Source organism: Mytilus galloprovincialis, chromosome 2, assembly GCF_965363235.1.
Source record: "Mytilus galloprovincialis chromosome 2, xbMytGall1.hap1.1, whole genome shotgun sequence".
Classification (NCBI taxonomy): Eukaryota; Metazoa; Mollusca; class Bivalvia; order Mytilida; family Mytilidae; genus Mytilus; species Mytilus galloprovincialis.
In genome coordinates, this window is record NC_134839.1 from 112,966,191 (window position 1) to 112,979,697 (window position 13,507).

The 13,507-nt window shown below is 34.6% G+C and overlaps 1 protein-coding gene across 2 annotated transcripts; it reads left to right on the forward strand.

Moving 5' to 3' along the window:
- The first annotated feature begins 543 nt into the window (after positions 1–543).
- On the forward strand, positions 544–6,083 carry LOC143065434 (E3 ubiquitin-protein ligase TRIM45-like). 2 transcript variants are annotated; one of them, XM_076239002.1, is made up of 2 exons: positions 544–980; positions 3,841–6,083. In XM_076239002.1, exon 2 carries the CDS (start codon positions 3,849–3,851, stop codon positions 5,172–5,174), a length of 1,326 nt encoding a protein of 441 aa, XP_076095117.1. In that variant the 5' UTR covers positions 544–980; positions 3,841–3,848; the 3' UTR covers positions 5,175–6,083. The 2 variants fall into 2 exon arrangements, with proteins under 2 accessions (XP_076095117.1, XP_076095116.1); XM_076239001.1 differs by having other exon boundaries at positions 544–976.
- Positions 6,084–13,507: the final 7,424 nt, after the last annotated feature.

Consider the following 13,507-nt stretch of genomic DNA (forward strand, 5'->3'; position numbering starts at 1 on the left):
CTTTAATTTTCGCACATTGACCCTTTGTAACAAGAGACTTGCAATACACATGTGTGGTATGTATACGGAATAAGGTGTGGTATGATTTCCAATGACATAAGTCCAAATGAAAAGGGTCTAAGCAACTATATATATAAGGGCCGGTCACTGTCTCTGTTTCAATTTTAAATTTAATATTAAATCCTATAATAAATTTATAAAATGTTTAACTCAGTGGAAAATACTGTTTTTCTTCATTTATTTTCATTAAATCAACACCTCTATAGTGGATTTTCGACCATACCTAATATTTACTAAACATATGCACGAGTCTTTTTTTACTGGAAAAAACTCCGTTTCACTAGGAACATTTGTCCGATGTAAAGCGCTCATAACTTTAGCTTACTTGGTAGTTAATATCAGAACCTAGATCTATCGATGTTTACCGTCATTTATTTTAACAGTCACGCTGTTCAACCAAACACAGAGTTTTACCAAAATCTACAAAATCCCCTTAAGTGCCTAGTTTTATTACTTCGATTACTCCCTATACAATTATTTCAAACCTAGCCGCAAAAGTATTGTAAAAATGTCTGGGATGATAATTGTAAAATTTTCTATTTTGGAACGTTTCGGTTCTCATATTATATAAAAATAAGAATCTTACTATGGTTTTAATATGGCAAGCACAAATACGATGTGCGAACGTTAAAGAAGTGAAGATAGTGAAATGAGAAACACAAAGGATAGGCCTAAGGGAAATATTTTTGTGTTACATTGGACTTTTTCTAGATATCCATTCACCATGTTCACATCATCTTTAATTGAGGCGGGTCAACGACATACAAATGAAAATAGGTGAACTTAATGTTAATTTTACCCTTAACTGAGAATATGAAGTACACAAAAGATTTACTGTACACAGTGAGATGTCTGAGCAATACACAAATCAATACTAAGATTGTTTGTTGATGGATTAATAACTTAAGTAATATATGTAAGTATATTTCATACCATGTTTATTGCGTATATATGTGTAAACAAAAATTTAGATATATAGCTGAGTTTCAGATTTATTTGAAACATCTTTGTTGACAGATTGACAAAATCTGTGACCGCGGTTGAACATACTTGTCGGTCGTCGTGTGGTGGTGGTGGTGGTGGTGGTGGTGGTGGTTGGGGGGGGGGGGGTGTGTTATTTTATACAAACAAAAGAAAATATAGAATAACAACAGCAGAATTTAAGGTTGAATATTATATACATAATCTATAACAGTTGGATGTCAGTATCATTATCATTGTTTTAACCTCATCTCTTTTTTTGTATTAAAACTTTTCCTCAGTAATTTTTCGAAATCACCAGAAGAGTCGGTACTTACACTATATGCCACTTAAACGTCAGTCTATAAGCAGAATGCCACTTTTTCTAGGTTCCTGAAATGCATGAATTAAGAGGAAATTAGTTGTGCTGAGCATACCGACTATTCGACAGAACTATATACAAATATACAAACTGGTTCACGTTTGTATTCAGTTCTTGATAAAAAAAAAATAATTTACTACAATTTGTCTTTCATCAGTTTCAAATACCTAATTCAATTCTGAGAATATGGCAACGTAGACACCTAGTTCAAATATGCTGCTTATCAGGAAACCCAAACAAATGCGACATCCAAGGAATGTTGACAGAAGACGATATTTTAAAAGTCCCTTTAATGTCAGTTTAATTATATTGATATCGTTCACTATAATGTAAGACACACATTCTATGGTCCAACTGACACTTTGAAGGGTCTGCGATCATTTGGAGAGATCTTATTTTATGTTAAGTATCAATAAAACCATTGTGTGTGTGTGTCAAACTATTCAATAAGATATTATTTCGATTCTTTATTACGATATTCAAAATGACGAAATTTAAATCTGTATATATAAAGGTATTGATATATTATGTATGTGTGTATTATTAATAATACGTATTTTGTTATTAAATAGATTCACCTGGTTGATGAAACCTAAGGCATTACAGTTTAGACTTGTATAAATCTATTTACTGTTATATAACAACAGTAATTAATGGAAGATATAAACTTAGTTTGGTGGTACATATATCTGTCCCTCTAACCCACATGTCTTAATTTATGCCAAAGGACATGACGTCTGAGACTTAATTAATGGTAGTGCAGCTGTTTATTTATAAATATTATAAGAAAAATCTATTGACATTCGAACAGTATGGGCTGCTCTTCTATGTTTAAACTTTATGGTTCCCGCATAATGATATCCCTTTTTGAAGAGTAATTTTTACGATTCCGTCTGTTTGTGTCTGCTACTGCTTCTGAACCGCTAGACAGAATTTTGTAACACTTCGTCTGGCGTCTTAAATTATAATCCTTGTACTTTTGATAACTATTTTTCACAGAACCTTAATCACATGATATACTTTTGAACCTGCCATGGACTTTATATCCGCTGGTCTTAAACCCCTCATTAGAAATTACCGGAACTTTCTAATAATCTGCATCATATAATTTCGTTAAACACCAATCTTGTTTCTTAGTCCGATTTTTTTTTATTAATTTTTCATAACAAATCAAAGAATTGCATCATTGAGTTACCTTGCCAATACTTCTACAATTTTAGGCTGAATTTCAATTTTCAAAATCTATATTTTACTCTGCAATAAAATATGCTACATATGTTTCTTATAACAAATATGACGACACGTTGACTGCTTATATACAAACAAATCGGAAAAACTAGTCTTGTTTGTTTATGTTTTTCGTTCATTTTTTTTATATAAATAAGGCCGTTAGTTTTCTCGTTTGAATTGTTTTACATTGTTGTCTTATCGGGCCTTTTAGAGCTGACTATGCGGTATGGGCTTTGCTCATTGTTGAAGGCCGTACGGTGACCTATAGTTGTTATTGTCTGTGTCATTTTGGTCTCTTGTGGACAGTTGTCTCATTGGCAATCATACCACATCTTCTTTTTTATATGATTATATTATAAAATAGAACCATAGAAATAGTACGAAAATACATGTTCTCAGATACCATCTCCCATAAAAAAAAATCACATCATGATAATTGAACCTTATATGTGTTCCTCTCCTAGCTACAAAATGTATCCAAAATCAAAGATGTGGAACATATCCTATCATAATAATTTGGTAGGCAATACAGTAAGTGTCTCTTCCATGACAGTCTTGAACATAAAAAACTAAAGTATTAAATAAAATTACTCCTTATGCTCAGGTTGGCTGTCATTGTGCAATACAGTAAATAATATGAGACCCTATGGGCATGATGGGAAAACCAAGAGAACTCCTTTTGTCAGAAAACACTGTCAAAGATCCAAACATACTATCCACACTTGTTTTATATTATATTTCGAGATTTCTATATAAATATCATAAACGACTCATATAAAAAAGAAGATGTGGTATGATTGCCAATGAGACAACTATCCACAAAAGACCAAAATGACACAGAAAGTAACAACTATAGGTCACCGTACGGCCTTCAACAATGAGCAAAGCCCATACCGCATAGTGAGCTATAAAGATCTATAAAAGGCCCCGATAAGACAATGTAAAACAATTCAAACGAGAAAACTACCGGTCTTATTTATGTAAAAAAATGAACGAAAAACAAATATGCAACACATAAACAAATGACAACCACTGAATTACAGGCTCCTGATTTGGGACAGGCACATACATAAATAATGTGGCGGGGTTAAACATGTTAGCGGGATCCCAACCCTCCCCCTAACCTGGGACAGTGGTATAACAGTACAACATAAGAACGAACTATAAAAATCAGTTGAAAAAGGCTTAACTCATCATGTATTTTTCAGAAACGAAAATGATGGAAGAAGAAAAGATAGAGCGACTGAGAGAAAGAATTCTCCAGTGTCCAATTTGTATGGACGAATACAACGACCCAAGGATCCTACCATGCCATCATTCTGTTTGTTTTCAATGTCTACAAGATTTTGTTCGGCACTCTTCGTCTTCTGGTCGGCTATTCCGGTGTCCACAATGCCGGTCAGATATATGTGTTCCGAGGGGAGGAATCAAAGACTTCCCGCCTAACTTTTATGTCAACTGTATTCAGGATGAACTTGGTTCTAAACCCTACTTTAGCACGTGTAACGTGTGTGAACGTGATTGGTTGGTCTCTCAGTATAGATGTGTGGATTGTGATATCGATATATGTAAATTCTGTATTCACGAACACAAACTATTCAAACACGATCCCTCCAAAACTCTCAATATCATGCGTATTGAAACTGGAAACATGGGCACGGGCATGTCTTCTCAAAAACAGTGCACTGAACATTCAGAACATATTCTGAGTATGTTTTGTTCCACTTGTAACATTGCTGTCTGTATAGATTGTATCCTACAGTCACACAAGTCACATGATACATGTACACTGGGTAAAAAACTAGAACATGCAAGAGAGTTCCTACAAAAAGAAATGGATTCTTTAAACACGTCTGTTCGATCAGTGAAGAAGACAGTTGAGGAGTTGGACAAGTTGTCAACAGACATAAAAGATAACACCACGCACTGCATTAAGGATGTTCGGAAACAAGCACGTGACTTAACAAACACAATAGACCAAATCGCTGAACAACAAGTCAAAGTTATGACAACGATTGAACTTGAGAATTTAACGCCGATTAATAACTATAAGAAGTCTTTGGTTGACTTTACGGACAAGGCTCATTCTGTTTGTCGGTTTCTAGAGGACCTACAAGAGGATGATATGAGTTTGGAACTTCTCGAGTGTTATGCTCAATACAAGAAAAATGTAGATGCTATACGAGAATCAATTCATAATAAGAATATCTCTGTTAAAAAGTTCACGTTCAAACCTGGTAAATTCTACTCCTGGAAGGATATTAATGTTTTCAGATTCGGAAGAACAAAAACAGAACCAAACGAAAAAATGTTTTTGCATGTGCCATCGAAACCGAAAAGAACAATTCGTGGAACATTGAAGACCATATTTTCTATACAAAACATTATTCTAGTCTTAGTGCCGACATTTATGTTAATAACAATAAGTAGAATATGTGCCTTAATGTCGGACGAAACGGACAAATTTCCAGACGCAATCTGTGGCTTATTTTTATTTCTTTATATATCACTTTCTGCTGCTGTTTCTTATGTAAAGGGGTGATTGACATCATCAAACTGGTGCAAGAAATCTATCGTCTTTGAGGTTCTCTAATAAGGTTTACAATGCCTGTATTTAAACAAAAAATGTGTTCATTTTAAGTGGTGACTCCATATTACATATATTTTTTACATGTCAAATGTTTTTATATTTTTGATGAAAGGACATTTGCTTTCTATCAAGTCTTTATGCAATTAACTTTTGGTAAGCTATAATAACACATTCGTCTTAAATTGTCTTACCACCAAGTGTTTCCCCATGTAAAATTATCTGAAACGGTTTATACTATTCTTATGCTTAATATGTCAGTTTGGGATTGACACATCTTAGAATTATAAAACTTTCGTTCCCGAGCTGGTAAATAACACAAAAGGGTCTCTAGTATAGCTATATTAAACATTGTTGACTCTGATTGATAGAAGCAGTTTTATATTTATTCAAAGCTTAAGGTCCAATGGGGGTGTTCAGTATTACTGTAATCCAATATGCAAGATGGACTGCGCAGATTGTTATATCTAAAATAATAGTTATATGTGTGGGCATTTCTCGTGAGTTGGGCTTTCATGATTAATTCTCATGTTTGAAAGGCATCTAAAGCACAAAATGTAATATATTTAATATCGTGTTCATCATATTTTTTTGTTATCTTTTGTAATTACGATTGTGCAGTCAAATGCCCCAAACATTTTTCAATGAAATAGTTTAAGGTCTTATCCATAAAGAAGACAAATGTCTAAGATATGCCCTGTTGGAGAGCAAACTGAAACTAACGGTAAAACTTCAGAGAGCCTCACTTTTCGTCCAATATTTTCAGTAGCTGCTGATAATTTTCGTTTTTTACATGTATACATGTGCAACTGCGTTTGCTATTTATTTTTTTTTGCGAGAATAAAATTGACTGAACGAATAGAGTTAATGGCTTTCCATCTGAAAGAGAAACAAGTATAAATTGACGATATTTTAGGATATGGCTTTGATCATCACTCAATTTAAACTTAATGACTTAAGACATGTAAGAGGATTACCAATGAGACAACTCTCCACAAGAGACCAAATGACACAGAAATTAACAATTATAGGTCACAGTACGGCCTTCAACAATGAGAAAAGCTCGTACCGCATAGTCAGCTATAAAAGGCCCCGAAATGACAAATGTAAAACAATTCAAACGAGAAAACTAACGGCCTTGTTTAAATGCAAAAAATGAACGAAAAACAAATATGTAATACATCAACAAACGACAACCACTGATTTACAGGCTCCTGACTTGGGACAGGAACATACATACAGAATGTGGCGGGTTAAACATGTTAACAGGATCCCAAACCCCCACTAACCTGGGACAGTCACGTTGTAACAGTACAAGATAAGAACGAAAAAATGAAAATCAGTAGAAAAAGGCTCAAATCATCAGATTGATACACATAGAACCACATCTATTCTATAAAATGTTTGCACGACTGATCGCCAAAACAGTTAGTTGGACTATCTTTATGATTCATAAATTATCTAAATCTAATTAAAAAAAAGTTAAGGAAGAAAAGTGATTGTTTCTCAAGGAAAATTTCTATCTTTTCGAAAATTGTCAGAAGCTGATTAAAGAAATTATTTTCTTTAAAAAAAAAAACAATTAGTTGCTGGCATTTTGAGCTGAGATTATTTGGATATACGCAGCTGATAAGGGGTCATATAGTAAAACATAATTAGCTCTGAAACACGGTAATCTCATTTGAAAACTCAGTGAGTGATCATCTCACCATTTACAAAAGTACGGTGACATTTTGTCGTTTTATTAATTATTTATTGACGAACCTTTAAAATAACTACATGTAAAAATGGTAAGACGTCACGGATTCAATAGTGGAATACGATTTTTTTTTAAATGGTTACTAGTATGGTGAATTCAGTTTTACAGTACCAAACAAAGATACCAGTTCATCTGGGCTATGGGGGCCGGGGCTGGGAATCGTTCGATCAGCGACCAGGCTAAACTAGATTTGGAAATTGTTTTTTCTCCACTAAGCACGCGGTATTGAGCTGGTCAGCTAGGAGTCCTATAGTATTTCCCTCACGGTAGGGTGACATGTCGTCCTTATGTGAACGTTGTCGTTTGTTGTCGTTGACCATATTTGTTTTTCTTATTGTTGTTGGCCATTTATCAGCCGATGGTTTTCTCGTCTGAATTATTTTACATGTCATTTTGGGGCCTGTTTTAACTTATCATGTGTTTTTTGCTAATTGTTGAAGGCCATACGATGACCGTTAGTTGTTCATTTCATTTGGTCTCTGGTTGAGAGTTAGTCTCTTTGGCACTCATACAACATATTCTTATTTTTATATAGCACGCTAAAATCGGATGGGGGTCGGTAGACATATTAACAATTTCTGTTATATTTGTCCCTTGACATAACATACTATCTTCATCTACGATACTACCAGCCTATCTCATGTATAAAACTAAGATGATGAGACTGTGATGCAATATTTCGGACCCTTGTCTATGGGACGTGAGAACTACACCAGAAGTCTGTCAGTTTATTGTATTGTTGAGTTGCTGTCTCATTGAGGTATATCCAACAGAACATTTCCCTTTACTATGAAAGTATATCAGAAATTCTCCGTAATTGTGAGTTCTTTGCTAAATCGTTAACGAGAAACAGTACAGGGTACTAGATGCTTTCAAAATTTATAAATTTGTAATAAACCAATGGGTTATCGTCTCATATCCAACACTCATCCTCATTTTTTTTATAGAAACATATATTTTTTATTCAACAGCTTAAAAAAAACAAACTAGGCCTTTGGCAAATCTGATATGCAAATTATACTTACTGTGAATTACTGTTTATGGTTCAGTACTATAGGGTTATTGCATGAATATTGGGGAATATTGTCCAGAGTAGAATTTTATATTGCACGAGCTTGCGAGTGCAATATATGTTCTACGAGGGACAATATTCCCCGATATTCATGCAATAACCCTTTTATTGTATAGCAATATAATATTTAAAAGTAACTAGAGGCTCTAAAGAGCCTGTGTCGCTCACCTTGGTCTATGTGAATATTAAACAAAGGACGCAGATGGATTCATGACAAAATTGTGTTTTGGTGATGGTGATGTGTTTGTACATCTTACTTTACTGAACATTCTTGCTGCTTACAATTATCTCTATCTATAATGAACTTGGCCCAGTAGTTTCAGAGGAGAAGATTTTTGTAAAAGATAACTAAAATTTACGAAAAATGGTTAAAAATTGACTATAAAGGGCAATAACTCCTAAAGGGGTCAACTGACCATTTCGGTCATGTTGACTTATTTGTAGATCTTACTTTGCCGACATTTATTGCTTTTTACAGTTTATCTCTATCTATAATAATATTCAAGATAATAACAAAAAACAGCAAAATTTCCTTAAAATTACCAATTCAGGGGCAGCAACCCAACAACAGGTTGTCCGATTCAGCTGAAAATTTCAGGGCAGATAGATCTTGACCTGATAAACAATTTTATTTCATGTCAGATTTACTCTTAAATGCTTTGGTTTTTGAGTTATAAGCCAAAAACTGAATTTACCCCTATGTTCTATTTTTAGCCGTGGCGGCCATCTTGCTTGGTTGGCCGGGTCACCCCACACATTTTTTAAACTAGATACCCTAATGATGATTGTGGCCAAGTTTGGTTTAATTTGGCCCAGTAGTTTCAGAGGAGAAGATTTTTGTAAAAGATTACTAAGATTTACGAACTAGAGGCTCTAAAGAGCCTGTGTCGCTCACCTTGGTCTATGTGAATATTAAACAAAGGACGCAGATGGATTCATGACAAAATTGTGTTTTGGTGATGGTGATGTGTTTGTAAATCTTACTTTACTGAACATTCTTGCTGCTTACAATTATCTCTATCTATAATGAACTTGGCCCAGTAGTTTCAGAGGAGAAGATTTTTGTAAAAGATAACTAAGATTTACGAAAAATGGTTCAAAATTGACTATAAAGGGCAATAAATCCTAAAGGGATCAACTGACCATTTCAGTCATGTTGACTTATTTGTAAATCTTACTTAGCCGAACATTATTGCTGTTTACAGTTTATCTCTATCTATAATAATATTCAAGATAATAACCAAAAACAGCAAAATTTCCTTAAAATTACCAATTCAGGGGCAGCAACCCAACAAAGGTCGTCCGATTCATCTGAAAATTTCAGGGCAGATAGATCTTGACCTGATAATCAATTTTACTACATGTTAGATTTGCTCTAAATGCTTTGGTTTTTGAGTTATAAGCCAAAAACTGAATTTTACCCCTATGTTCTATTTTTAGCCGTGGCGGCCATCTTGGTTGGTTGACCAGGTCACGCCACACATTTTTTAAACTAGATACCCCAATGATGATTGTGGCCAAGTTTGGTTTAATTTGGCCCAGTGGTTTCAGAGGAGAAGATTTTTGTAATAGATTACTAAGATTTACAAAAAATGGTTAAAAATTGACTATAAAGGGCAATAACTCCTAAAGGGGTCAACTGACCATTTCAGTCATGTTGACTTATTTGTAAATCTTACTTTGCTGAACATTATTGCTGTTTACAGTTTATCTTTATCTATAATAATATTCAAGATAAATAACCAAAAACAGCAAAATTTCCTTAAAATTACCAATTCAGGGGCAGCAACCCAACAACAGGTTGTCCAATTCATCTGTAAATTTCAGGGCAGATAGATCTTGCCCTGATAATCAATTTTACTACATGTCAGATTTGCTCTAAATGCTTTGGTTTTTGAGTTATAAGCCAAAAACTTAATTTTACCCCTATGTTCTATTTTTAGCTGTAGCGGCCATCTTGGTTGGTTGGCCGGGTCACGCCACACATATTTTAAACTAGATACCCCAATTGTGATTGTGGCCAAGTTTGGTTTAATTTGGCCCAGTAGTTTCAGAGAAGAAGATTTTTGTAAAAGATTACTAAGATTTACGAAAAATGGTTAAAATTGACTATAAAGGGCAATAACTCCTAAAGGGGTCAACTGACCATTTCAGTCATGTTGACTTATTTGTAAATCTTACTTTGCTGAACATTATTGCTGTTTACAGTTTATCTCTATCTATAATAATATTCAAGATAATAACCAAAAACAGCAAAATTTCCTTAAAATTACCAATTCAGGGGCAGCAACCCAACAACGGGTTGTCCGATTCATCTGAAAATTGCAGGGCAGATTGATCTTGACCTGATAAACAATTTTACCCCATGTCAGATTTGCTCTAAATGCTTTGATTTTTGAGTTATAAGCCAAAAACTGCATTTTACCCCTATGTTCTATTTTTAGCCATGGCGGCCATCTTGGTTGGTTGGCCGGGTCACGCCACACATTTTTAAAACTAGATACCCCAATGATGATTGTGGCCAAGTTTGGTTTAATTTGGCCCAGTGGTTTCAGAGGAGAAGATTTTTGTAATAGATTACTAAGATTTACAAAAAATGGTTAAAAATTGACTATAAAGGGCAATAACTCCTAAAGGGGTCAACTGACCATTTCAGTCATGTTGACTTATTTGTAAATCTTACTTTGCTGAACATTATTGCTGTTTACAGTTTATCTTTATCTATAATAATATTCAAGATAAATAACCAAAAACAGCAAAATTTCCTTAAAATTACCAATTCAGGGGCAGCAACCCAACAACAGGTTGTCCAATTCATCTGTAAATTTCAGGGCAGATAGATCTTGCCCTGATAATCAATTTTACTACATGTCAGATTTGCTCTAAATGCTTTGGTTTTTGAGTTATAAGCCAAAAACTTAATTTTACCCCTATGTTCTATTTTTAGCTGTAGCGGCCATCTTGGTTGGTTGGCCGGGTCACGCCACACATATTTTAAACTAGATACCCCAATTGTGATTGTGGCCAAGTTTGGTTTAATTTGGCCCAGTAGTTTCAGAGAAGAAGATTTTTGTAAAAGATTACTAAGATTTACGAAAAATGGTTAAAATTGACTATAAAGGGCAATAACTCCTAAAGGGGTCAACTGACCATTTCAGTCATGTTGACTTATTTGTAAATCTTACTTTGCTGAACATTATTGCTGTTTACAGTTTATCTCTATCTATAATAATATTCAAGATAATAACCAAAAACAGCAAAATTTCCTTAAAATTACCAATTCAGGGGCAGCAACCCAACAACGGGTTGTCCGATTCATCTGAAAATTGCAGGGCAGATTGATCTTGACCTGATAAACAATTTTACCCCATGTCAGATTTGCTCTAAATGCTTTGATTTTTGAGTTATAAGCCAAAAACTGCATTTTACCCCTATGTTCTATTTTTAGCCATGGCGGCCATCTTGGTTGGTTGGCCGGGTCACGCCACACATTTTTAAAACTAGATACCCCAATGATGATTGTGGCCAAGTTTGGTTTAATTTGGCCCAGTGGTTTCAGAGGAGAAGATTTTTGTAATAGATTACTAAGATTTACAAACTAGAGGCTCTAAAGAGCCTGTGTCGCTCACCTTGGTCTATGTGCATATTAAACAAAGGAGTCACAAATGGATTCATGACAAAATTGTATTTTGGTGATGGTGATGTGTTTGAAGTTCTTACTTTACTGAACATTCTTGCTTCTTACAATTATATCTATAATGAACTTTGCCCATTAGTAACAGAGAAAAATATTTGGTAAAAATTTACATAAATTTACCAAATTAATGAAAATTGTTAAAAATTGACTATAAAGGGCAATAACTCCTCAAGGGGTCAATTGACCATTTAGGTCATGTGGACTTATTTGTAGATCTTACTTTGATGAACATTATCGCTGTTTACAGTTTATCGCTATCTATAATAGTATTCAAGATAATAACCAAAAACAGCAAAATTTCTTTAAAAATTACCAATTGGAGGGCAGCAACCCACCAACCGGTTGTCCAATTCATTTGAATATTTCAGGGCAGATATATATTGACTTGATTAACAATTTAACTCCTTGTCAGATTTCCTCTAAATGATTTGGTTTCAGAGTTATAAGCAAAAAACTACATTTTACCCCTGTTCTATTTTTAGCCGTGGTGGCCATCTTGGTTGGATGGCCAGGTCATCGGACACATTTTTCAAACAAGGTACCTCAAAGATAATTGTGGTTAAGTTTGAATTAATTTGGCCTAGTAGTTTCAGAGGAGAAGATTTTTGTAAAAGATAACTAAGATTTACGAAAAATGGTTAAAAATTGACTATAAAGGGCAATAACTCCTAAAGGGGTCAACTGACCATTTCGGTCATGTTGACTTATTTGTAAATCTAACTTTGCTGAACATTATTGCTGTTTACAGTTTATCTCTATCTATAATAATATTCAAGATAATAACCAAAAACGGCAAAATTTCCTCAAAATTACCAATTCAGGGGCAGCAACCCAACAACAGGTTGACCGATTCATCTGAAAATTTCAGGGCAGATAGATCTTGACCTGATAAACATTTTTACCCCACATCAGATTTCCTCTAAATGCTTTGGTTTTTGAGTTATAAGCCAAAAACTGCATTTTACCCCTATGTTCTATTTTTAGCCGTGGCGGCCATCTTGGTTGGTTGACCGGGTCAAGTCACACATTTTTAAACTAGATACCCCAAAGATGATTGTGGCCAAGTTTGGATTAATTTGGCCCAGTAGTTTCAGAGGAGAAGATTTTTGTAAAAGATTACTTAGATTTATGAAAAATGGTTAAAAATTGACTATAAAGGGCAATAACTCCTAAAGGGGTCAATTGACCATTTCGGTCATGTTGACTTATTTGTAAATCTAACTTTGCCGAACATTATTGCTGTTTACAGTTTATCTCTATCTATAATAATATTCAAGATAATAACCAAAAACAGCAAAATTTCCTCAAAATGACCAATTCAGGGGCAGGAACCCAACAACGGGTTGACCGATTCATCTGAAAATTTCAGGGCAGATAGATCTTGACCTGATAAACATATTTACCCCATGTCAGATTTCCTCTAAATGCTTTGGTTTTTGAGTTATAAGCCAAAAACTGCATTTTACCCCTATGTTCTATTTTTAGCCGTGGCGGCCATCTTGGTTGGTTGACCGGGTCACGCCACACATTTTTTAAACTAGATACCCCAATGATGATTGTGGCCAAGTTTGGTTCAATTTGGCCCAGTAGTTTCAGAGGAGAAGATTTTTGTAAAAGTTAACGACGACGGACGACGACGGACGACAGACGACGGACGACGACGACGACGACGGACGCCGGACGCAAAGTGATGGGAAAAGCTCACTTGGCCCTTCGGGCCAGGTGAGCTAAAAATGGTTAAAAATTGACTATAAAGGGCA